Genomic DNA, 26,556 nt, shown 5'->3' with positions numbered 1-26,556 from the left:
TTATATTACTTGTATTGATTGGACTATTGTTCTCATCTTGAATTTTATTTGGCCAACTCAAGGCGACTCAAGGAGGTCGCACATGTGCTAAAAGAAGAAAAATTACAAACCTGGAATTTAGTAACATTTGAGAGCCTCTAATTGTAGAAAAAAGACAAATATTGTACACCCTTAAAATGTTGGCAATGGAAGAAAGATAATCTACCCTGTTGGTTTTTATTAGAATTTTCTCTTCTTTGTCAACCAATTTTTTTTTCTCACAGATGCAAAACAATGACCAAAAAGTGGAGACTGACTCACAGAAATACGAAAATATCTACAGAGCCAGTAACTTTTCTCCTTTCTTTTCCAAACAACAACCAACATGTCTGATGAAGGTCAAAGAACAATCCAACCGAAATGTTGCACAAATAACACTCAAGATGAAAACAATAATCTGATTAATACAAGTAATATGATATGTGTTCTGTAAGATATTTTTGCTACATCTTTATTAATAACTAGCCTGGGTGCTTGGCGTTGCCCAGGTGTTTGAAGGTCTGTGTTGAGCAAAAAAAAAGAAAAAGAAAAATGTGGTAGTAGGCAGGCAGGCTCGAATCGGTACCATGAAGGAGGAAAAGAATGTGCAGAAAAAGTGACGTTTGTACCCTTGCATCCATCGCAAAACCGGAAGTGGTGAACGTCAAAATTAAAGCTAGTCAATCAAAAAGAGTGGATGACTTGCGAAAATATCCGCCCCTCCTTATAGAAAACTGCCCAGTTTAGGGTGAAGGAATTAATGTTTTTAGCCAATTTTTTTATATTTGTCGTCCAAACATTCAAGTTTAAAACAATATCTGTTTTGTCACATTCCGACGCGTCTGTCAAAAGTTTTTAGTAGACACACACACACACACACACACACACACAGATTTTTGCCCTTTCTATAATAGACTAACAGGCTGCTTGGCATTGCCCGGTCGTAAAATACGCTTAAATATATTTTCATTAATGTAGATATTGTATTTATTATTATACTAGCAGGGGTGCCCGGGTGTTTGGAGGTGTAAAAGAAAAAAAAAGTAGGCAGGCAGGTTCGAACCCATGACGCGAAGGAGGAAAAGAAAGTGAAAGAAAAGCTGAGATCTTACCGCTACATTATGACGTGAGAGGAAGTGAAAAGTGTTCAAATTTATCAATGTCAATCAAAAAGTTGACTTGAAGTGAATAAGTTTAGAATCACGCAGGCGCAAAAATGAAGGTTGGCTGCAGGCCAATTTCCGCCGTATTTTGCTTCTCCATGATGTTGGGGAAAACCAGCTTCCCCGAAAAAGGGGGAACTCTCAAATGAATAGCAATTGTCTGATATGAAGGGTTTTCCCCACATTGATCAAAGCTAATTGCTTTCAAGATGTTCCTGGCAGGAAAGTCTGACGGCCAACTTTGCTCCGATTAATTTCGCTTTTATACGAAAAAGACAAACACGTGAAAGGATGGAATAAAGGGAATTTTATAAAAGTCAATCAAAATAAATGTAGAGATGACGTCCGTTCGCAAATCGTAGATATTATAATCTAGGGAGTATATAAAAAGTTCTAAGAAATAGTAAGATGGTCGAGAACCCCCCTGAAAAAAGCCTTTCGCGGACATACAAAAACGCGCGCGCCACTTTTGCCTTTTATATATATAGATTTCATTTTTATCTATTCTTACAGACATTTGATGGTCCGTCAACAAGTTGGATCCCCTGTAATCATGAAGGCGACGCAAGTTCCAACAAAAAAAATCGGTGTTTATCTCTCTTTTTTTTCTTGCTTTTTTTTTTTTTTCTTTTTACATTTCGGTTGAAAACGTCACTGTATATATTTTTATTCAGTCTTGTAGGCTCAGAAGATTCAAGAGTTATTTCACTTGAATATATATATATATTTGAGTTATCTCCCCTGAATTATACTGAGCAACCTAAGAAAAAGACTCGCTCTATGCATGTGAGAGATTTAAAAACAACGCTTTTCCTATTTTTTGACTCTTGGCTTTTAAAGCTAAGAAGGGGAAGGTTGAGGACATGCATTGCATGAAGAGAAATGACCCGAGAATGATATGATGGATGTGTAATGTGAGTCTTAAGGATGAGTTTACATCTGATGGGGGAAGTGTGTGCAGAATAGGAAATTTTGATGGTATTTAAAGTTAAAAGAATGGATGAAAGTTTGTATATATGTGGGTGGGGGCAGCTTTGTCCGGACATAAAATACGCTTAAATATGATATTTTAACTTGTCCAAATTTTGTATATATCATCATAGAGTCTTGATTTCAAAAGTAAAAAAAAAAGTATTTGGGTGCCATCAGCTAGAATCGAAGTCAAAACTAGCATTCAAAGCTGGTGACGTTACTACTGTGCCAATGTGGCATGCATATAAGCTGATTAAAAAATAAAAATAAACTAAGATGAATGTACAAAATGTATAACAATTTTTTCAATTTTGACCTATTTTTGACCCCTTAAAAACTATTTTAATCGTCTAAAGACCCATAAAAGAATGGCCCGTAAAAAATCCAATCATTTGAGGCCCCTAGCGCGGCTCTGTGACTTTTTGGAAGAGATAGTTTGAAAATATGAAGACAAACAGACAGACATATGGCCTTTTATGTATTAGATGTAGAACAGTTGAAGTAGCAGGGTCAGTTTACAGTGGAAGGCCAAGGAAAATATTGGAGGAAGTGATAAAAATGGACGCGAGGGAAAGAAGAACAAATAAAGACCTGGTCAGAGATAGTTTAGCTTAAAAGTTAATTTCTTAAAGATGTTTAACATGTGTCAACATGTAAAATGGATGTTAAACTGATGATAATGATGATTGGCCTCCCCAATTGTTTTTTTATCTTGAAAGGACACCATCTACTCTAAAATTTCACCCTATTTCATTTTTCCCACTTACATCCCACTCCCGTTTTAAAATCGCCCTGCTTATTACGTGATAATTACAATTCTGATTATTTTTATGGGACACAAGAATGTAGATCAAGGTCCATCTGGAATGTGCATATGTGCACATCACCGATTTTATTGGCATTGCCCAGACTCAATATTCAACAAAAGCATATTGATCATACTGGACGAAACTGTTTTGAAAATAACGTGAAATAAGGTTCACTAGTTTATTAGAATTCTCCAGAGCACTAATTTCAATGAACCGTGGTTGTTTAAATTGCCCTAGGGATGGAATGGAAGTTTCCATAGCAGGCCTAGACACAAGTCACTGGTTTTACTCCAACAAAGTCCATATAAGAAGGGAGGGAGCAAAAAAAAAAAAAAAAAATTACTCCCATCCAATTATACACCTTCTCTTGATGTGATTATGAATAGGTGGTATTTACAGTCCTCCTATCAATAACAATTTATTGGTGATCTATTCTGATAGATAGCAATTTATTGATTGTCTATTTATATAAACTAGCAAGACCCAAAGACCCATCGAAATTCTACAGAATGAAAAATACATTTAATCAACAAATATTTTTTAAAAAATTCTTTTTTTATTCAATTTTCACCTCAAACAAGGCACAGTGTCACTTTGAAGTAGGGGGCTACTATCGGGGGCATAAGTTGAAGGGAGATGAGTAGCAAGATGTCTGTTCACATTACATTTGAACTTCTGCATGTCAGTACAGTTGGGAAAGCAGAATCCCGGAAGTGAGTTCCAAAGTCTAACAGTTCTGAGGAAGAAACTATTGGAGTAGAAGGCTTTCTTATACCTAGGGATCTCTAGTGTGAAGGAGTGGGATTTAGCTGCATGCCGAGTGTGTCGGGGTATTCACGTCGAGGGGGTACAAATGCTTGTAGTTCGTCAGAGCATTCACCATTAAAGTACTTGTAGAACAGGTAGACGGATACAATATTTCATCGATGGGACAGAGGCTAAAGCCTAGATGACAGTTCAGGATCTATCAAGGTTGGCGACTATCTTTTGAACCCTGTCAAGGAGTGAGAGACAAGTAGCAGATGCACCAGCCCAAATGTGACAACAGTACTCCATACATGGGCGAATGGTGGTCTTATAGAGGTACAGGATACTTTTAGGCAGAAGTAGTTTTCTAGCATGGTAGAGAGAGCCCACCTTCTTCGCAGAAGCTTTGGCAATGCTCTCAATGTATCTATTTCATTTTTCCTGGATAGTGCAAAAAATTGTTTTTGGACAGAAAAACCAACAACACGCAACAAATATGAGTTTATTAGCATTTCTGTGAAAGTAGTGTGCATGGTATTTTAAATACAGAACTTACCAAAATGAGATAAATTTATAAATACTCAGAAAGTAATATTGTGCTACATAGTTTAATACAAATAATAGAATCACATTGTAAGAGACAGACTTTAACTTACTCCTTCAGTCCAGCACCTCTTGATAGACAATGTCCTTTTTTTTTTGTTGCCCGGCTTCTTTCAAATGTTCTCTTTTATTATGTAATGTTTTGCTGACGTCTTTCTTTGCTGAAGAACCATTGCACATCGAAATTGCTACAAGTTCCCTTCTCACACCATTACAACACATCATATATTATCATTCTAATGATATTCGAAAACGAGGTGACCTCACTTTGAGATCACTCCCATATTCTTGTCCAGGGTTGCCAGATTAGCATTTTTTAAGTCTAAATTTTGTGAATTTAACCTATTTTGAAGCAGTTTGGCCTTCAAAAATTGGATTTTAACCTTTTCAAAATGTAAAATATCGACTAATATGGAAAGAAACAAGCAGAAAATTATATAAGAATGTATTGATAGCCTATTTATTCAGATTAAAAACTATTATTAACTTATTTATTCAGATTAATAACTATTTCTGACTTATTTATTCAGATTAATAACTATTTCTGACTTATTTATTCAGATTAATAACTATTTCTGACTTATATATTAAGATTAAAAACTATTACTGACTTATTTATTCAGATTAAAAACTGTTACTAACTTATTTATTCAGATTAAAACTATTACTAACTTATTTATTCAGATTAAAACTATTACTAACTTATTAATTCAGATTAAAAACTATTACTAACTTATTTATTCAGATTAAAAACTATTACTAACTTATTTATTCAGATTAATAACTATTACTAACTTATTAGTATACTAATACCTATACTTATATATACTTATATATATACTTATATATACTTATAACTATTACTGACTTATTTATTCAGATTAAAAACTATTACTAACTTATTATTTCAGATCAAAACTATTACTAACTTATTTATTAAGATTAAAAACTGTTACTAACTTATTTCATATTAAAAACTATTACTGACTTATTTATTCATATTAAAAACCATTACTAACTTATTTATTCAGATTAAAAACTATTACTAACTTATTATTTCAGATCAAAACTATTACTAACTTATTTATTAAGATTAAAAACTGTTACTAACTTATTTCATATTAAAAACTATTACTGACTTATTTATTCATATTAAAAACCATTACTAACTTATTTATTCAGATTAAAAACTATTACTAACTTATTTATTCAGATTAAAAACTATTACTAACTTATTTATTCAGATTAAAAACCATTACTAACTTATTTATTCAGATTAAAAACTATTACTAACTTATTTATTCAGATTAAAAACTATTACTAACTTATTTATTCAGATTAATAACTATTACTAACTTATTTATTCATATTAAAAACTATTACTGACTTATTTATTCAGATTAAAAACCATTACTAACTTATTTATTCAGATTAAAAACTATTACTAACTTATTTATTCAGATTAAAAACTATTACGGACTTATTTATTCAGATTAAAAACTATTACTGACTTATTTATTCAGATTAAAAACTGTTACTAACTTATTTATTCAGATTGAAAACTATTACTAACTTATTTATTCAGATTAAAAGCTGTTACTAACTTATGTATTCAGATTAAAATATATTACTTACTTATTTATAAATATCGACTGAAAACTCATTTTACAACCGTCCTTGAATGAGATATTGTTTTTAAGAGACTATATCCCCCATAATATTTAAAAAAATATATTTTTTACTTGTTTACTGTTGTTTAAAAAAAATAAAATTGATTTCTCTCAATGTTCGTTTTCTACCTAGCTTGGTAAGTTTTCAGTGGTTTAACTTATTTTAAAGTGTTTATTCAGTTCAAAAAAACAATTAGTGTCGAGTGTTACGTGAGAACGAGAAAAAATTTCCGACATGAGATGATCGGCTAAAATGTATTGAATCGAGTGCGAATAGAAGTCTAAATAATCCAAGTTGTTTTAATATTGCCTGGACTGTATGATTATGCATTTTTAATACTTATGAAGTGAACAACTTGTTTTTCCATGATGTTGCCTCTGCATATTCCTCGGTCCTGGATATGACCTTAAACTATATCCGATGATGAGGCCCCAGCTTGCGGGCTTTGGGGAGTGTGGAGCCACCCTTTAATTGCCATTTCTCCCAGGTCCACTCTGACCCAGAGTGGTAGTACCTGTTACAGTCCCAACTATGGGTTAAATAGAAACCGACTTGAAATAAAAACAAATATATTCTATTAAAAATTGTTCTTCAAAATCACTGAATTCGGCATTTAATAACCTGAAAAGGGTTGATATGTCATAAAACAACCAACCAACCAACCAACTGGCATATTCCGGCAGATTATGTAAACCATTGGAATATAGCAAAACGCTCAGCCAATGCAGCAGACGATTGTTAATCAATTGAAGGAAAATATTAGTTTTAATCATGCAAAAATTTGAATCATTGAAACTAAATTATTTTAGAAATCAGTCACAATGAATCTTGTGGGTTTCTAGATTTTGTCTACTGTTGTCGGAAAAACGTTCTTTCATTTTGCCAGGAATGGAAATTAATTGGAACTGTTCGAAATTTACAGTGAGAATGTGCCATTGGTTCAGAACACATCGTGACTGATTGGAAAAATTTCCTATGGAATATTTGTAAAGAGTACTTCTTTAGGAATTCCTGGCAGATAACCAAAGATCTTAAAGAAAAAAAGCCTATCCCCTAACATTAACAGAAAAACATTTTGCCACAAAAATTTTTTTATAACCCTCTCCAAAAAAAAAAATCCATAAAACCAAAAAATACAAAAAAAAATGTTTCATTTGTTATTACACATTATTTTACAAAAAAAAAAAAACTATTCACAAAACTTACCATAGGTTGATTGTTTTTTATAATTTTTATTGCATTTCTATTTTCTTTATTGAAATTACTATATGATAAATGTTTTCTATCAGGATTGCTTCATTTTTTTTCTAGCATTTTAAAATTTGATCAACACTCTGCATATTCCGATGATTTACGTAAGTTTCTGGAATATGCCGAGGCAACATTCACGGAAAAACGTGTCATTTCACTGTATAAGTACCGTCTTTGTTTTTAATGTACACATTGTTTGTATTATTTATTTTTTTTTTTTTCAAATGTGTTTTTATTTTGATAAAGCTGAAAGGCAACCCAGTGTCCGTGAAATCAAGTTCAAGAAACAGCCCCTCAAGTGGGAAACAGACATGGAGATGAAGAGCAAATTTATTGACAAAAAGGTAAAACATTTTTGTACTATTTATCAAATGCTAGGGTTAAGAATTTTTGAGGTAGGATGGAGGATAATTGAAAAAAAATTCTTTTAATCTCTACAGTGTAGGGAAATGTGTGCAGAACAGGAGACTTTGATGGTATGGTCACACTGAAAGAATGGATGGGAGTTCTTGGGTTAGTGGATGTAGAACAGTTGAGGTAGCAGGGTCAATCCACAGGGAGCGGCCAAGAAAACACGAGAGGAAGTGATATGGAATGGATTTAGGGGAAAGAGGGATAATTAGGGACGTGGTCAGAGATAAGATAGCTTGGAAGTCAATTTCTAAAGCCGTCCAACACATGCCAGCATATAAAACTGACGTTAATGATGATGATTACTACTACTACTACTACTAATCAAATATATTTAGGAATTTTTGAGATAGGTCTGATTTGAAAAAAATTGGGTTCTTCATTATAATAGCAAAAAATTGAGTTTTCATTAAAAACAATAACTACTTCCTTTTTATGTTATCTACTTAATTGTCATGTTGCAATTAGTTTATTATTATTGCATTATTACATAAAACAAGTATTTCCAAGATGCAACGGAAAAACGATTTCATCATGTTTGTTTATAACATTTGATATACGCAATGTAAACCCAAGGGAAATAACTAATTTCTCCAGAATTAGCTTAAGGCAGACATACAAACATACATACATACATGTATACATACATACAAACATACATTTAAACAGACAGGTGAGATTTATATTATTTATTATGTAAGCAAACCTTGCAAATTTCTTTGAAAAAATATTTTCTTTAATAATTAATTTTCTACCGTATTGTTTTTTTTTTTATAATTTTTGGATATTTACATTACTGCGACATGACAATTAAGTAGGTACTATTGGTTTTACAGTTGTGAATTTTTTAGATGAGGACTGATCGTTTATATTACTTGTTTTGATCGGACTATTGTTCTCATCTTGAGTTTTATTTGTGCAACTTTTCGGTCGGTGTAGCCTCCAACCTACGTCAGGCATCTTGGAAAAGAAAGGAGAAAAGTTACTGGCCTTTTCTAAGATGCCTGATGAAACGTTGCATTAATAAAACTTAAGATGAGAGCAATAGACCAACCAATACAAGTAAAACATTGGTTTTACTTGAAATTCAATATTTCGATTTTTTTAATTCCGCTATTATAACGAAGAACAACTGAAGGATTTTTTTTTTTTTACATTAATCCCAAACAAGTAATATTGCTACTGATGCATAAAGGGCTACTGAGGTAGAGGCCAGATTTATATGGAAACAACCTGAGTTGTGAGTTGGGCAGTAAGATGTTTATTAACATTATATTAAAATTTGTACATGTTGGCACGATCAAGGAAACAGTGAGCCAGTCAGAATTCTCAAGACAAATGGTCCAAGTAAAGAAGATAATAGAATAGAAAAACTTTCGGCATCTGGGGACCTCTATAGTGAAGGGGTGATATTGCTGCGAATCAGATTAGTCGAGGGTATTTTCATTGGAGGGGGGGGGGCGGGTACAAGTGCAGTAAATTCATTGGAACACATTCCGTGGACGCACATGTAAAATAAGCAGAGGGTTGCAACACTGTGATGATGCGACAGAGGTTGGAGCTTAGCAGAAAGTGTGGGACCTATTAAGTTGAAAATTCTTTTTAAAGACGATCATGTGGTAGTCTGCAGGGAAGCAATCCTGTCGTAATATATTCCACTAGTGGGAAGTTTTAGGGGGGGGGACAAAAAACTCTGTTCATGGAATTTTTAGGTACATGGAGGAAGAAAAGCAAAGTTATTAACTAAAACAATCGAAGAAGTGAAATATTCGTGGAAGAAGAATTCAAAGATTATTTAACTTTTATATCTAAATAAACTAAAATATCCAGCGACTCATTTTGTTTTTTATAATAGTGAGTCACTACTTACCAAGGCCAAAAGCCACTCAAGGATAAGTGTTAATGAGATTGCTAGTTGGATGATGAACAATATTGTGAGAGGATTGGAAATGATAAATGAAATGAAAAGAAGTGAAACTGCGGCACTAACCCTGAGGCGGGTTTAGCCGGCTTCCTCCAAAGGAGGAAGTTCCATGGGAGTATGAAATTCACAAGCGGTCCCATTACATGTATATCTCCATTAGGGGAAATGACGACGTTAGGTTTTTGCAACTCTTGCGGGGAGGTGTCGACGTCCTCCTACATACATTGCTTAACTTTGGTGATCTAACAAGAATCGGTGTGTCAATGTGATTATACCATATATATAATAAGTGAAATGTGATTATACCATATATATAATAAGTGAAATGGGCAAAGTTTGATTACTTAATAGGGTAGCATTTGTTGACATTAGACTTGAAGAGGACCACCATGGTCTCTAGGCCATTGTTGAGATGACTTATTCTCTTTTGGCTAAGTCCTGTGCAGTTCTAGTTCTACCCTCCCAGGCTTTACCTTCTTACTATTTGAAAAGGTGTTAATTCATTGCTAATCGCCTGAGGCGTTCCTATCCGGGAATGCCAGTGGGGCTACCCAGGCATTTTTTTTCAAATCCCACTTTCCCTTGTGTCACATCTTTCTGCTGGAAAGAGGGAGATTAAAAGCAGAAAATAGTTCTGTTGTATTTAATTGTTGTTTAAACATTTAATTGCCTTGATGACTAAAATTTTAAATCTCTAAATTTTTCTGGCATTAATGCTTCTCAGACATCTTATTTGGGTTAGTCGGACTACAGGGTGTTATTCTCACAGGTCCTAAGTAATTTGCAATTGTATTTTGAGTATTACCCAAATTGAAGATTCAACCTTCAACCTCCGGAAGAGGTCCTGGATATGACCTTAAACTATATCCAATGGTGAGGCCCCAGGTTGGGGAGTGTGGAGCCGCCCTTTAATTGCCAGTGCTCCCAGGTCCACTCTGACCTGGCGTGGTAGTACCTGTTAGGGTCCCAACTATGGGTTTAATAGTAAACGAGTTGGGAAAAAAAAACAAATATATTCTATTAAAAAATTGTTCTTTAAAATCACTGGATTCAGCATTAAATAACCTGAAAGGGTTGATATGCCGTAAAACAACCAACCCATACAAGCCAATACATCAACCTCTGGAAGAGTGTCACTTAGAACTGAATTTTACCCAGTACTTTATCCATTACGCCATGGGTCCTTGAAGACAGTGCTAGTATAAATTTGGGGAGTTTTAACCTCACCTTATTAACTAGACGGTTCCATTAGAAATTCTTAGCCGATTCATGATGAAGAGTGGAGGTTACATCAGCTAAAATATTGTGATAAAAATATTTGAGATGTGAGAAGTAGTCCAAATAATACCAATTATCACTCTTCAATCTCAAAAGTTCAGAAACGTACATGTATTTGTTTCTTTTTACATTACTGCAGGAGTTTCTTAGCATTATTTTGCTTGTGGGTCTTTTGAGAGTAATTTTTTCGTCTGTTGACTCCATACATATATATATATAATGTTAAAAATCCATACATGCATATATAATGTTTAAAATCCATACATGTATATATAATGTTTAAAATTCATACATATATATATATATATATATAATGTTTAAAATCCATACACGAATATATAATGTTTACAATCTATATACGTACATATAATGTTAAAAATCCATACACAGATATATGTTTAAAATCCATACACTCATATATAATGTTTAAAATCCATACATGTATGTATAATGTTTAAAATCCATACATGTATATATAGTTTAAAATCCAGACATGAATATATAATGTTTCAAATCTATACATGCATATATAATGTTTAAATCTATACATGTATATATAATGTTTAAAATCAATACATGTATATATATATATAGTTTAAAGTCCATACATGTATAATGTTTAAAATCCATGCATGCATATAGAATTTTAAAATCCATACATGTATATATAATGTTTAAAATCCATACATGTATATATAATGTTTAAAATCCATACATGCATATATAATGTTTAAAATCCATACATATATAATGTTTAAAATCCATACACACATATATAATGTTTAAAATCTATATATGTACATATAATGTTTAAAATCCATACATGTATATATAATGTTTAAAATCCATACATGTATATATAATGTTTAAAATCCATACATGTATATATAATGTTTAAAATCCATACATGTATATATAATGTTTAAAATCCATACATGTATATATAATGCTTAAAATCCAAGCATTTATATATATTAGTTTATATGTTAGTAAACATTTACAATGATGTATATTAATTCATAACAAAAAATACTAGTAAGTAAAACAAAATACATAGAAACTTTTTCAGTGCTTCTACACTATTAAGACGTGATTTTGTAGTCGATAAATGGAGTTTTCAGATAAAAAAAAATGATGTCAATTAATTTTTTTCTTAATTCTAATAAGTTACAATGGTAGCTTCAAAATTATGCAGTCGAAATTACCTGAATATTACTGAATTATTAAACAAAACAATTTTAATCTTGTTAGTAGGTGAAAAATTGCCACCATCTGTGTTTAATTCAAACGAAAAATTACTTCCCTGTTGAACTCTCCTGTGTTTTATGATCGTATTCGTCACATTCTATTTTTTATTTTCTTTAATAAAAAATTTCTACCTTATCAATTTTCGTAATTTTTGGATATAATCATTTTAAAAATATGAGGAATACCTAGATACCATTGTTTTCATGTGAAATTTAGTATTACGATTTCCGAAAATCTCGTCCCAATTCTGTAGAAGTGCTAATTTTTCATTTTCTGATCTTTTTGTTTTTAGCCGGAGATAAAGGCATCCTATTGGATGCCAGACATTGATTCATAATTTCATAAATTCTAATTGGGAGCTCTCTTTGTAAGATTTTAACCGTCCCTTTAAGCACAGTTGTTTGTATCTCTCAACCAAAATAACATACTCATGGGTTGAACCATTTTCTGTTACCACATTCTTAAATCTTATTAGAAATATATTAGGTTGGTGCAAAAATAATCACTAATTCCCCCCACTCTTTATCTGTGCCTAAACCTAAACATAGATTCCATGAACAAAGCTTCTTTCTTAGAAGTGCACGCCTGTGGAACTGTCTTCCGTTTTCCTACTTTCCAGCTGACTACAATCTGATTGTCTTCAAGTCCAACGTAAACAAGTTCTTGATGAGCCATTTCACTTAAGTTAACAAATTTACCAAATTTCCAGTATTAACGATTACTATATTGTCCAAGTGACTACTGTACACTCTTAACCCTTATCCTCGAATGGTTTCTGGGCCTTGATAAGTGATGATGCCTATGTAAAAAAGAAAAAAAAAAAAGAAAAAAGTTGAACGTTAAAAAACGATATTTTTGCATCAACCTAATAGTTTTATTATATGAATGCATATTCTTTTCTCAATACTAACTAGATCAGGAATGTCCGACATTATTTTCCTTGTGGACCACCCTGATAGCTATTTTATCATCTGTGGACTAGATATATGTATATCTATATTATGGGAAAAAGGGAAAGAAAACCTGTGGCCTTTTTAGAAAATTCTCAACGTTTCGTCCCCATTTTCAGGGGACTTCCTCTGGAGAATGATAAGGATGATTGAAGAAAATAAAATATACTAAAGATGAGAGATTATTTTCCTCAATCGTCTTTATCATTCTCTTGAAAAAGTCCCCCGAAAATGGGGACGAAAAATTGAGAATTTTCTAAAAAGGCCACAGGTTTTTTCCCCCTTTTTTCCATAATATTATAATTTCATATCTCCTTTTATTTTCATATCTATGTTATATTTCCCTTAGTCTATTTGTCCATGTCTGTTCCACTTTTTCTTGGAAACTACTGGGCCGATATGGCTAAAATATTGTATGGATTATTGTTATGATTAGGTGCAGAGAACTAAGTATTATGGTGTCAATTCGATCCAAAGTTAGGGATTAATAGGGACTAATAGGGATTAATATTAATGCAAAACATGAGCACAAATTTAACCATATTCAACCATCAATTTAGCATAAACTACTCATTCTCAGTCAATGGCCTATAACTTTTGCCCATTTTTAACGAGCAAAAATGTTTAGTGTATATACAATTTTTTTTTTTTTTAAATATACAGAGTGAAATGATAAATTTGTTGCCTTAAAGAAAACAACACTACAGCTTTATTTTAAAACTTTTATTGAAAAAAATCAATTCAGGTAAATTGATTATGTAGTAGAGCTGACATCTATTTAATGTAGCCGCCTTCAGCTTCAATCACCGCCTCAATACGGGTTTAGAATTGGGAGCATGCCTTTTTTCACAAGCGCTGGTGGGAGCTCGGCAGATGGTAGCGATCAGGCTGGCTTTGGTGATGTTCTCGTAAGTAGTCCAGTGGGTTCAGGTCAGAGGAGGAGGAGGAGGAGGAGGGGTAGTGAGAGAAGTGTACAAAATCGTAGCATTCCTTCTGAAGCCAAGCCTGGGTGTCTTTGTATTTGTGGGCTGGTGCTGACGTAGGGTCTGCCAGCGGCCACCTGATTGCATCAGGGGATCACCACACTCTTCAGCACATCCAGGTTAAACTTTGGTGTTGACTTTCAAGCCGACTTGATGTGAGGTGGCATGATGTGGCCCTCACTTAAAACCATATCAAAGACCATAACCAGGGTCAAAAACTTTGTTGAGCTGATCGGATTTGCATATTGAGGGTGCTGGTAATGGTCCTGTTATGATGTGGATCAGTAGTTGTACAGCAGTGCATCTCTGGTCTCACTCGTTGAACATTGTGTCACTTTAAGACATGATAGAAGGCTCCTATCACTCTTGGGATTTGTACACAACTGGTCAACTGGTAGATGGTCTGCAACAAAAAAAGGAAACCGGTTTTCATCAAACAGAAATGAAATCATGACATTTTTTCTAGGTCGACAATTTTATCGTTCCACCCCATATACTTTTTTAGAATCAAATATTTTTTTCTAGGTTAGTAAATCAGTTTCGTTATATTTCTAACATGAAATCTCAATGAAAATCTTTAAAAGTTTCGATAAACACACGTATATCTCCAAGTAAACAAAACAAAATTGATAGAAACTTTTTTGTGCGAGTCCCTTAAAGCTTCTGTGAACCTTTCAGGGATTCATGTGGGCTCTGGCTAGGAATCCCTGTCTTAGAGAAATATCCACATCAATAAATTTTATCAAAATTAAACACCGTTAGTACTAATATAAATAAGAACTTTAAGAATTTGTTTCCTAGCCTCCACGTAAAACAGTTTTTCAGCCGTTAAAAATAAATTCAAGTTATATTTACTCAGATTAAAATTGTATGTGCTTCGTAAACAGGTTACTGGTCGGAATATAATTTGTTAGTATGTATATATATATATATATATATATATATATATATATATCCAGGAAAAGGATATATTTAAAGTAGCTAAGTAGCTGAGTAATACAATCTAGTAAATAACCTAAATGAACCGTGGTTCATAGTCATAAATAGTAATCTTTCGCCGTCTCTCACAGACTGCTATACTCATCTGTATTTATAGCTTAAACCAGCCAATCAAATTCTTGCGAGGAGGAACCCAGATGTATTCATGTTCACTACATATATATATGGCTCATTCCATGTCAAATCGACAAATGGGGGGGGGGGGGGGCACAAACCATGTCCTTCACGGATTTTTTTCAAATTTGCTACACTTAAAGATCTTCATGAAAGGAATTGAATGGCACTTGTTAAACATCTCAAGGTCAAGGGGTTCCTGAGATATGACCTTGACCTTGTACAAAAATGTGAATTTTTATGAAGAAGTGACCAACTTTAAAAGACGATATCTCTGTTGTTTATGGGCCTACAAAGTTCATTTATATATCATTTTAAAGTACTTGGATAGATCTATAATTTTATCTGGGAATGTTTTTTTTTCAAGGTCAAAGTAAAAAAGTTGACCTTGACCTTATTATTAACGTTGTTATTTCAGCATGGTTCAAAAAGTGCACAAAAGTACCAAAAAACAAATGAAGAAAATTCAATTTCATCAACAGAATTTTTTTTTTACTTTTTGACCATGGTCTTTCAGCATCAAAATAGATTTACAAAAATATCAAACTTGACCATATTGGGAAATATCAAAATGTTTTATATGAAGTCGCAGATACTACGTTCTGCCATTTTGAATTTGCCCACTTCTTTAAAACGCTTGTAACGATAGTTCTAGTGAAAGGCCCATCATGAAATTTGGAATATATACTGTCATAAGATAGACAAATCTTCTGTCAAAATTTATCAGAAATTGAAAGAACGGTTTTTGAGATAATTCAGGTTAAAAGTTAAGGTCAAGGTGCACTTTTTTAATTTGACCTTGAAAAAAAAATATTCCCAGATAAAATTACCCGGCGTTGCCCGAGTGTTTGTAGGTGTGTGTGGTTGTTAATGAAAACCTAAGAATAAGCGAAGTAAAAAAGAAAACATAAAAACGAAGCTGGGTGGGGGGTGGAGTAATCAAAACATCGAAAAAAAAATAACGTAAGGCAAACGAATGATGTTAAATGTAAAAATCGAAAAAACAAAAAAGAAAACAGACAAACGAACGTTAAAAAAAAAAAAAAAAACACGTGAAAAATGACTTAAATAAGCCTGTTTCGATATTAAAATTAAAAAAATCGGTGGGTACCCGAGTGTTTTTGGGTGTTGGTGGTGGGGGGGGGGGTAATGAAAACCTAAGAATAAGCGAAGTAAAAAAAAAGAACAGAACGTTACATGAAAAATGGCTTAAATAACCCTGCTTCAATATTTAAATTTAAAAAATCAAAAAAAAAAAAAAAAAAGGACATCTCATACCATGATTCGAACCCAAAACATTTAGGTAATGAGCCAACGCTCTAACCAACTGAGCTAACACGACGTACATGTAATTCTCTCAGTTCTTAGACTATTTAAAGTAAATCAGGTTATGACGTCATCTGACGCATGCGTAGAACCGATCTCGTCATGAGAGGACGGTTTTTGTTGACCCCACCCCCTCCCTGTCGAAAATTGTTGATTTTAGGGTGAATAAAATGAACGTTTTTGTCCAATTTTTCGATATTTTTCGTGCGAAGGATGGGGCTTCAATATGATACCAAATTTGTGATTTTTTGTTCTGTCTGTCGAAAGTTTTTAGCAGACACACAAACACACATACATACATACACACATACATACACACATTTTCGCTTTTATATATATATAGATAGAAGATTATCTCCCTTTTTATAATAGAATAGCATTAGCATATTTTTTTTTTCTTTTTTTTATATACTCATGTTCACCCCTTACAAAGCATATCTCCACTTGGACGTAAGGAGCTACTATTTGGGGCCATGTCTGAGAAAGATTAACAAGATATTTATGTTACATTTAAACTTCAGCATATCAGTACAGCCAGGGAAGCAGGCAGCAGCAAGGGAATTCCAAAGTCTAGCTGTTCAAGAGAAGAAATTATTAGAATAGAAAGCTTTCTGGCATTTAGGGACAACAACAGTGAAGGGGTGAGATCTTATTTCTAAGCAGGTTTGTCGGGGATATGTACGTCGAGGGGGTACAAGTGAAACAAGTTCATCAGAACACATTCCATTAAAATATTTGTAAAACAGGCACAGTGATGCAATATTGCGGTGATGGGACAGGGGCTGGAGCTTAGTTGATAAAGTGGGACTGATTAGATTGTCAACTCTTTTTTGGACTTTATCTAAGAGGGAGAGACTAGTGGTAGCTGCACCAGCCCAGATGTGGCAACAATACTCCATGCATGGACGAATGGTGGCGCTGTAGAGGTACAGATACTCTCAGGTGTGAGTAGTCTTCTAGCTCGATAGAGGGAACCCATCTTCTTTGCAGCAGCCTTTGCAATGTCCTCTATGTATTTGTTCCAGTTCATATTGCCCGCAAATGTTAAGCTGAGGAGTTTGAAGGTAGAGTTCTCAGGCAGGGTGCTATTTGTCATGGATATAGGGGGTTGGAGATACGTCTTGTAATTTTTAAAGGAGAGCAGCTGAGTTTTCCTAGCATTAAATGTTACCATTCATTTGTGGCCCGATTCCACTATAGTCTGGAGGTCATTTTCTAATGATTCTGCCATTGTCTTAGATTTATGTACATCTGTTCTTCCCTTTATCGGAAACAAATTTTCATAACTTGCAAAGATTTTTAATGGTTTCAATATGGCTGTTTCTAGTGTTATATCACATGACCTTAATAGTTGGGTTTTTTTTTCCTGTTTATTAATATACAGGGTGACCCCAAAAAAAACAGGACATTCAATTGTTTTTCTGAGCATTTTACAGTCAACGGAGAAAAAAAGGCCAAAGACCCTAGTGTTTTGATGTGATGTTTTGAATATAATAAACTAGTTATGACCAAAGTTTTATTTCATTCGGACAAAACACTAAGAAACGGGGCCTAATTAGAGTTGGGGTCCGTTTTTTTTTGGGTCACTCTGTATATATTTTTTTTTATTTTTTAGAAATTGTGTTTTAAGCTGTTTCATATATTTTTAAAATATATTTTTGATTTTCATCTTTGTTTTTTCCTGACCAATTAGAACTATTCACTGATTCATATGACAGTTAACTGTGAAAAATATAACGCTATAAAAAGATGAATGGGAGGACGGAGGGGGTGTTGTATTCTATTACTTCTTTTTCTAAAGTTTCTGAATTTTTGAGATCATCATATCGTATGAAATTAAAGATTCTATTGTTGGCATTGGTTTCCCCAATATTTTTTTAGTCAGAATTCTTAAAGGATTATGAGAGGGACTACATGAAGATTGCCAACATCCCAAGTCTTCAAGTCCAACGTGAACAAGTTCTTGATGAGCCATCCCCTTAAGTAATCCAATTTACCAAATTTCCACTACTGATGACTACGACATGTTCTCTTTGACCACTGTACACTCATTAATCCTTATCCTCAAGTGGCCTCCAGGCCTTGATAAGTGGTGACTCCTTTGTAAAAAAAAAACAAAAAAAAGAAAACCTAATTTTTGAGATGAGGATTGATTTTTTTTTTTTTTTTACAAAGGAGTCACCACTTATCAAGACCCAGAGGCCACTCGAGGATAAGCGTTAATAAGTGTACAGTGGTCAATGGGACAGTGACGTAGTAATCGTTAGTAGTGGAAATTTGGTAAATTGGATTACTTAAGAGGAACGGCTCATCAAGAACTTGTTTACGTTGGACTTGAAGACAACCATATTATAGTCAGCCGGAAAGCAGGCAAATGGAAGAGAGTTCCACAGGTGTGCAGTTCTAAGAAAAAAGCTTTGTTCATGGAATCTACGTTTAGGTTTCCATCCATCCATAGCCTTTGAGCCCCTGGAGGGGAATAGACCATCTACAACTTTGTAGATGCTTTTGTAGCGAGGAGTTCTTTTACAGGGTGAGGGTGCTGGCCCCATGTCCAATCTTCCCAGAAGGTACATACAGCACCTAGCCTGCCCAAATGGTTATCCATCTGGTACTGGCCAGGTTCAATGTTGCTTAACTTCAGTGATCTGCTGAGAACCGGTGTGTCAACGTGATTGTGCCGTACACATTTTAGTTTAGGCATGGATTATTTAGGATTCTTCGGGCTACTGTTCTCATCTTGAGTGTTATTTTTATAACACAGCATTTCAAGGCAAAATTTGACAAATGCTGAGCCTTTGTATCCTCCCTTCTATGTAAAATCCTGCCTTTCTATCCTTGGGCAGCAACTAAAGCAGTCTTTTTCTGTTTTTTATTTATTTATTTTTTTTTTTTTTTTGACAAATTTATTGAATCAAATTTCATTAAAATCTTTTGTATGTGCTGATAATGATTTCCTTTATGATGTCACAATTTAGATTTTATTTTATTTATTTATTTTTATTTTATTTTTTATTCCTTATTTTTTTTTTTTTAAAGAATGAATATATGAACAACTTCTCCGTATATTTGGGCCAGAAACCTGAGATACGCTCACTGCTTGCTGACTTTTTACAATCCCTGTTACTGAGGAAGCCCGACGACGTGTTTTCATTCACAGCCAGTCACTTTGCATCGTTTTCAACACGTCTACCATCAACCCAGCCATTTTTGAACCCTAACAATCTTCACGTGCCACACACTAAAGTCCCTCCCCAACAGCAATAAATTTTTTTTTCTCACTTTTACTAGGGAGGGGAAAAAAATGGAAGATAGAGAAATCTTCTGTGAGAATCTCTGTACTAAAATTATTCCTTGTCCAAAAAAAAAAAAAGCAACAAAAAACAAAATGTATTTTTATTTTTGTTAAAATTCTTGCTACTCTGCTACAAATTGTTTATATCATAGAATCATGAAATCTTTATCCTATGATTTGTTCACTTTAAGTAGTTTTCTTTTTTTTTTTACATAGTCATCATCACTTATCAAGGCCGAGGCCACTCGAGAATAAGAGTTAAAGAGTGTACAATAGACAATTGGACAATATAATAATCGTTAGTAATGGAAATTCGGTAAATTTGTTAACTTATTTATATGGAATGACTCATCAAAAACTTGTTTACGTTAGACTTCAAGACAACCATATTGTAGTCAGCTGGAAAGTAGGAAAATGGAAGACAATTCCATAGGCGTGCAGTTCTAAGAAAGAAGCTTTATTCATGGAATCTACATTTAGGTTTAGGCACAGATAAAGAATGAGGGAAATTATTGATGTTGTTTTCTGCTAGATGGGTGTAAGTTTGGCAAGGGGGGGGCATAGATTAGAGCTCAGTCGAGCTCTTGCCATGAAAATAACGATAAAGCAGAGACAAACTCGCAACATCTCTTCTGTGAGAAAAAGGTTGCAGGGAAGAGAAAAGGACACCCCCTATGAGGATACGAAGTCTATTTTGAACTCTATCAAGGCAGGATAAGTCCTTTCTAGCAGCTGCTGCCCATATGTAGCAACAGTACTCCATCCTTAGACATGCCTGGCTCTTATATAGATAGAGAATTGCATCAGCAGTGAGATATCTACTGGATCAATAGAAGGATCCCACCATTTTTCCAGCGGACTTTGCAATGGATTTGATGTATGTGTTTCAGATCAAGAATAAAGGTCGAGCCCAGAAGCTTGTCAAAACATGAGGCCTCCCCAAAACGAGAGCCATTCATTTCAATTGATGCCAGATGGGGACCAGAGCATTGATGATGTATTTATTTTTTTCATTATATCGAAAAACTTTTCATGGGAGTGCATGTAGATATTTACAAAACATGAATAATGATACCAAATTTATTTTGGGAGCACAATTAGATACTGAATTAATATGTATATTAATACTGTAGTACCTTTTAACATACATACGTAGCCCAGATTATAAATTATTTGATCAGGAAATCCTATTTATTAAAAAGGAGGATAGGTGATAACATACTACAAACATTAAATTAATATATAGATACATTAATTTAATGTTCATAGTATGTTATCGCTAGAGCTATGACAACAGCATATTATTTTCATTGTTTTGACTCTCGAGTATATATCCGACACAGTTAATCAACCGAGAACCACATCACTATATAAAAGCATATACAATATCAACGGATAGACACTCGAGAGTCAAAACAATGAAAAGAATATGCTGTTGGCATAGCCTAAGTGATAACAAACTACAATCATTAAATTAGCGTATCTATATACCAATTTATACTTCGTAGCATGTTATCACTTGGGCTATGACAACAGCATATTCTTCTCATTGTTTTTGCTCTCAAGTATATATCCAACACAGTTAATCAACCGAGAACCACATCAGTCTATATAAAAGCATATAAGATATCAACGGATACACACTCGAGAGTCAAAACAATGAAAAGAATATGCTGTTGTCCTAGCCCTAGTTATCGCCTTCTGTCCTCCTATTTAATAAATAGGATCTCCCGATCACTGAAGACACAATGTAAGAAATAAAATTTTTTAAAATGCTGTTGCTTTTAAACTGTACGCAAAAATAAAATATACCTTTTTGATCTTCTGGCTATGATCCAAGGGTAGTATCTGTTCTGTCTAAAGATGGTATAATGATACTTAGGGTTTTCCGTTCACGCCGGTCGTCCATACAATAGAAATATGTCATAGACTCTTATTAGAATGTTAGAGATAAACCGTAATAACCAGATATATTCTTACACTGCATTAACCAGATTACTTAGATAAATACTTTTACAGTTTTAACAAAAGGGCTACAATAATATTATGGGGTTTCCATTCATGCAGAAGGTCCACAGAATACACAGCAGAAATATATTACATGTGAAAGATGTCACTGTGAAATTACCCAAGTCCTGCTAGTTTTAATAAATATATTAATTTACAGAATTTTATTTTTCATGAATATATTTACAGAAATATACTTACAGAAGTGATTAATACTGAAAGTAAAATATTTTTTAATATAATTCATTAAAATAAATAAATAGAAAAGAAAATGAATGAATGTTTACCGTGCTAGGAGTTTACTCACACCTGAGAGTATCCCGTATCTTTACAAAGCCAATATTCACCCATGCATGGAATATTGTTGTTACATCTGAGCTCGTGCATCTGGCATTAGTCTCTCACTCCTAGATAAGGTTAAAAAAAAAAAAAGTTGCCAACCTAATAAGTCTCGCACTGTCGGCCAAACTCCAACCTCTGTCCCATCACCGAAATGTGGTATCTATGTCTGTTTTACGAGTGTCTTAATGGTAAGTGCTTAGACGAACTAAAAGTATTAGTACCCTTTGATGTAAATACGCCTGACAGACAAACTACAAAATCACATCCTTACACTGTAGAGATATCTTACTGCTCAACTCCCTACATAGTATTAGTGCTAATCTGGTCCCAAAATAGTAGCCACTAGTCTCTCACTTCTAGTTAGGGTTAAAATAAAAAAAGAGTCACCAACCTACTAGGTCTCACACTGTCGAGCAAACTCACACCTCTAACTCATTGCTGAAATATGGCATACCTGTGCCGATTTTACAAGTACTTTAATGGTAAGTGCTTGGACAGACTCAAAGCACCAGTACCTTTTTGACGTAAATACCCCTGACAAAACAGACAGGCTACAAAATCCGACCCCTACACTATAGAAATCCCTATATGCTGTAAAACCTTCTACTCAAATAGCTTCTTCCTTCAAACTGCTAGACTTTGGAATTCCTCCTCAGGCTCCTACTTCCCTGACTGTACTAACATGCGGAATTTTAGACAAGAACTGGATTTTTTTGTGTGTGAAAGAGAAATTAAAATCCTACATTAAATTCATCATATTGATAAGTGGCCCCTTTGTTTTTTTAGGAAAGAACCGGATTTGTTTTGTGAAAGAGAAATTAAAATCCTACATTAAATTCATCATATTGATAAGTGGCCCCTTTGTTTTTTTAGGAAAGAACCGGATTTTTTTTTTTGTGAGAGAAATTAAAATCCTACATTAAATTCATCATATTGATAAGTGGCCCCTTTGTTTTTTTAGGAAAGAACCGGATTTTTTTTTTTGTGAAAGAGAAATTAAAATCCTACATTAAATTCATCATATTGATAAGTGGCCTCTTTGTTTTTTTAGGAAAGAACCGGATTTGTTTTGTGAAAGAGAAATTAAAATCCTACATTAAATTCATCATATTGATAAGTGGCCCCTTTGTTTTTTTAGGAAAGAACCGGATTTTTTTTTTTGTGAAAGAGAAATTAAAATCCTACATTAAATTCATCATATTGATAAGTGGCCTCTTTGTTTTTTTAGGAAAGAACCGGATTTGTTTTGTGAAAGAGAAATTAAAATCCTACATTAAATTCATCATATTGATAAGTGGCCCCTTTGTTTTTTTAGGAAAGAACCGGATTTGTTTTGTGAAAGAGAAATTAAAATCCTACATTAAATTCATCATATTGATAAGTGCCCCTTTGTTTTTTTAGGAAAGAACCGGATTTTTTTTTTTTTGTGAAAGAGAAATTAAAATCCTACATTAAATTCATCATATTGATAAGTGGCCCCTTTGTTTTTTTAGGAAAGAACCGGATTTTTTTTTTTTGTGAAAGAGAAATTAAAATCCTACATTAAATTCATCATATTGATAAGTGGCCCCTTTGTTTTTTTAGGAAAGAACTGGATTTTTTTTTTTTTTTGTGAAAGAGAAATTAAAATCCTTCATTAAATTCATCATATTGATAAGTGCCCATTTGTTTTTTTAGGAAAGAACCGGATTTTTTTTGTGAAAGAGAAATTAAAATCCTACATTAAATTCATCATATTGATAAGTGGCCCTTTGTTTTTTTAGGAAAGAACTGGATTTTTTTTTTTTTGTGAAAGAGAAATTAAAATCCTACATTAAATTCATCCTATTGATAAGTGGCCCCTTTGTTTTTTTAGGAAAGAACTGGATTTTTTTTTTTTTTGTGAAAGAGAAACTAAAATCCTACATTAAATTCATCATATTGATAAGTGCCCCTTTGTTTTTTTAGGAAAGAACCGGATTTTTTTTGTGAAAGAGAAATTAAAATCCTACATTAAATTCATCATATTGTTAAGTGGCCCCTTTGTTTTTTTAGGAAAAAACTGGATTTTTTTTGTGAAAGAGAAATTAAAATCCTACATTAAATTCATCATATTGATAAGTGCCCCTTTGTTTTTTTTAGGAAAGAACCGGATTTTTTTGTGAAAGAGAAATTAAAATCCTACATTAAATTCGTCATATTGATAAGTGGCCTCTTTGTTGTTTTTAGAAAAGAACCGGATTTGTTTTGTGAAAGAGAAATTAAAATCCTACATTAAATTCATCATATTGATAAGTGGCCCCTTTGTTTTTTAGGAAAGAATCGGATTTTTTTTTTTTGTGAAAGAGAAATTAAAATCCTACATTAAATTCACCATATTCATGAGTGCCCCTTTTTTTTTTTTTTTTTTTAGAATTCAATTATTCAGATTATCTGAAACAAATAATGGATTACTAATGAGTGTAAAATCTTTACGTGCCTCAAATCACCATTTTATTTTCATTATCAAGCCTGCTTAAACATTGGATAAAATCCTATTGCTCCTTGATAAAACATTAGGAAATGCCAAAACGGGGGGGGGGGGGGTAAATACTTTTTGACGGACCGTCTTTTTAAAAATCTACCAAAAATCAGGTAATTATCCAATCAATACAAAATTTTCAGCGATTATTAAGAGAAGAATGAACTTTATAACAGTGTACTTATTTTTCGTAAACAATATTTATATATATATATATATTTTTTTTTTTTTGCTTACAACCACCCTCCCCCTTGTTTTGAGGGGGTTCCAAATATGCTTAAAATAATCATCTGAAACTGAACAAAACATGTTGTTGTAAGGGACGGGATTATAGATTTAAAAAAAAAAAAAAAATTGTTTGCATACTTTATTTTGACGTCTGAATATCAGAACTTTGATTGTGTTTAATTATCCCGCTTTTGAGTGTGAAATTCGGTGAATATGTTAAGTAAAATAATTAATTTAAGTTAAGCAAAACAAAAAAAAATTTGTTTTTAATATTTATACGAAAAAAGCCATTTTAAAATCTTTGATAAATAAATTAACAATTTTTTTTAACGAGCCGAATAATGCATGACCATTATTAAACAGGGCATGCTTTGAAGAATCGATACAAAAAAAAATTTGATAAATGTTGTGCCCTTTGTGTTAAAAATATCATTATTTTTTCGATCAAGTTTGGAGACGTTTGCTGCCTTTCGACTACGGTGGACCAAACGCGCTGAAATAATTTTTTTTATTCTGCTTTAAATTGCCCCCCTCCCCATTTTGGAGAGTCTGGCCCCCACACACATACACATTAAAAACCAAACTCATACAAATGGTCACCCATCTGGTACTGGCCAGCCTTAGCGTTAATAATACATTGAAATTTTCGTCACTGAAAAATAAGTTTTTTTTGGCTTTTTGGTCTTCCGTAGTTTGCTTTTTATCAAGTACAAATGTAAACAGTAATCAAATCGACTCGAAGTAACTGGTTGCCTATATGAATAAGTGGAATTATTTGAAATCCAGTTACTTATAATATAATATTTTTGCATATTCTCATAGAAAATCACCCTAAATCTTAGACAAGAAATAAAAAATTAATTCTTTTAAAAACCTTTTTTTTTTTTTTTTTAACTATTTATATACGTTTTTTGTGCAAAACAAAAAACGCCAATTGTTAACTTTTGGGGAAAATTTAACATTTAATTAAAAATAGTAGAAAAAGTTTTACATTATTTTGCTTTCTATATGATAAAATTCAGGGTTTTATCTTTCTGGAAAAAAAAAGTTACTCGGAAATAATGGATTTTAATAAATGTAATTTCGTTTTAAAAAACAACAGCAACTTGATTTTTCGGCCATTTTTGGCGGTGCCTATAAAACATACAAAAATGACACAGACACAACTTTAACAGTTCATATAAGATTCGTTACAACAGCTAACACACTGAATTTTCTTAATATGATTGAGGACAAGCTGAAACTTTATTTTAATAGTAAATTTTTTTTTCAAATCTGTTTTTACATCGTCCAAATCTGATGGAAACAGAATTTGATAATAGGGAAACTTAAAACCTTTTCTGAAGCTTACCACATTTTTCTTTAAGATGTCATTCTTTGTAGATACATATAGACACCCAATCGTATGTGCATTAAGTTGAAAAACACTAACATAAAAAAATAATCGTCTATCATTTGAAATAACGTGAAAAACCAAATATTAATGACATAAGAGAAATAATTGTGTATTCGTAAAGTGAACAGTTCCAATTTTGTTTACATTCAAATTTAATCAAATATATGTATATTGATTAAATTTGAAGCAATAAGGGAGATAACTCTTTCTTATATTCTTTAATAAAACAATGAGTTATTCCTCTTGCTGATTGTTTTTCCTCGATCATCATTGAAAAATGTCTCCTTATTATCATTTGTCTGGGCAGAAGTATATAACTTT

The 26,556-nt window shown here is 32.9% G+C and overlaps 1 protein-coding gene across 6 annotated transcripts in view; it reads left to right on the top strand.

Moving 5' to 3' along the window:
• Nucleotides 1-26,556, top strand: part of LOC145291235 (ciliogenesis-associated TTC17-interacting protein-like) — a 109,929-nt gene that overhangs the window by 39,705 nt on the left and 43,668 nt on the right. For 5 of the 6 annotated variants that reach the window (XM_080136836.1, XM_080136832.1, XM_080136835.1 and 2 more), the window contains exons 8-9: nucleotides 1,695-1,768; nucleotides 7,481-7,578. In XM_080136836.1, the coding sequence (XP_079992962.1) occupies nucleotides 1,695-1,768; nucleotides 7,481-7,578 (172 nt within the window). Of the gene's footprint in view, nucleotides 1-1,694; nucleotides 1,769-7,480; nucleotides 7,579-19,506; nucleotides 19,857-26,556 lie in introns of those variants that run through there. The other variant, XM_080136833.1, reaches the window with a different exon arrangement.

Source organism: Euprymna scolopes, chromosome 12, assembly GCF_053919585.1.
Source record: "Euprymna scolopes isolate OS-2025 chromosome 12, ASM5391958v1, whole genome shotgun sequence".
Taxonomy (NCBI): Eukaryota; Metazoa; Mollusca; class Cephalopoda; order Sepiida; family Sepiolidae; genus Euprymna; species Euprymna scolopes.
Note: the sequence above shows the minus strand (reverse complement) of the source record. Positions and strands in the feature narration are given on the sequence as shown.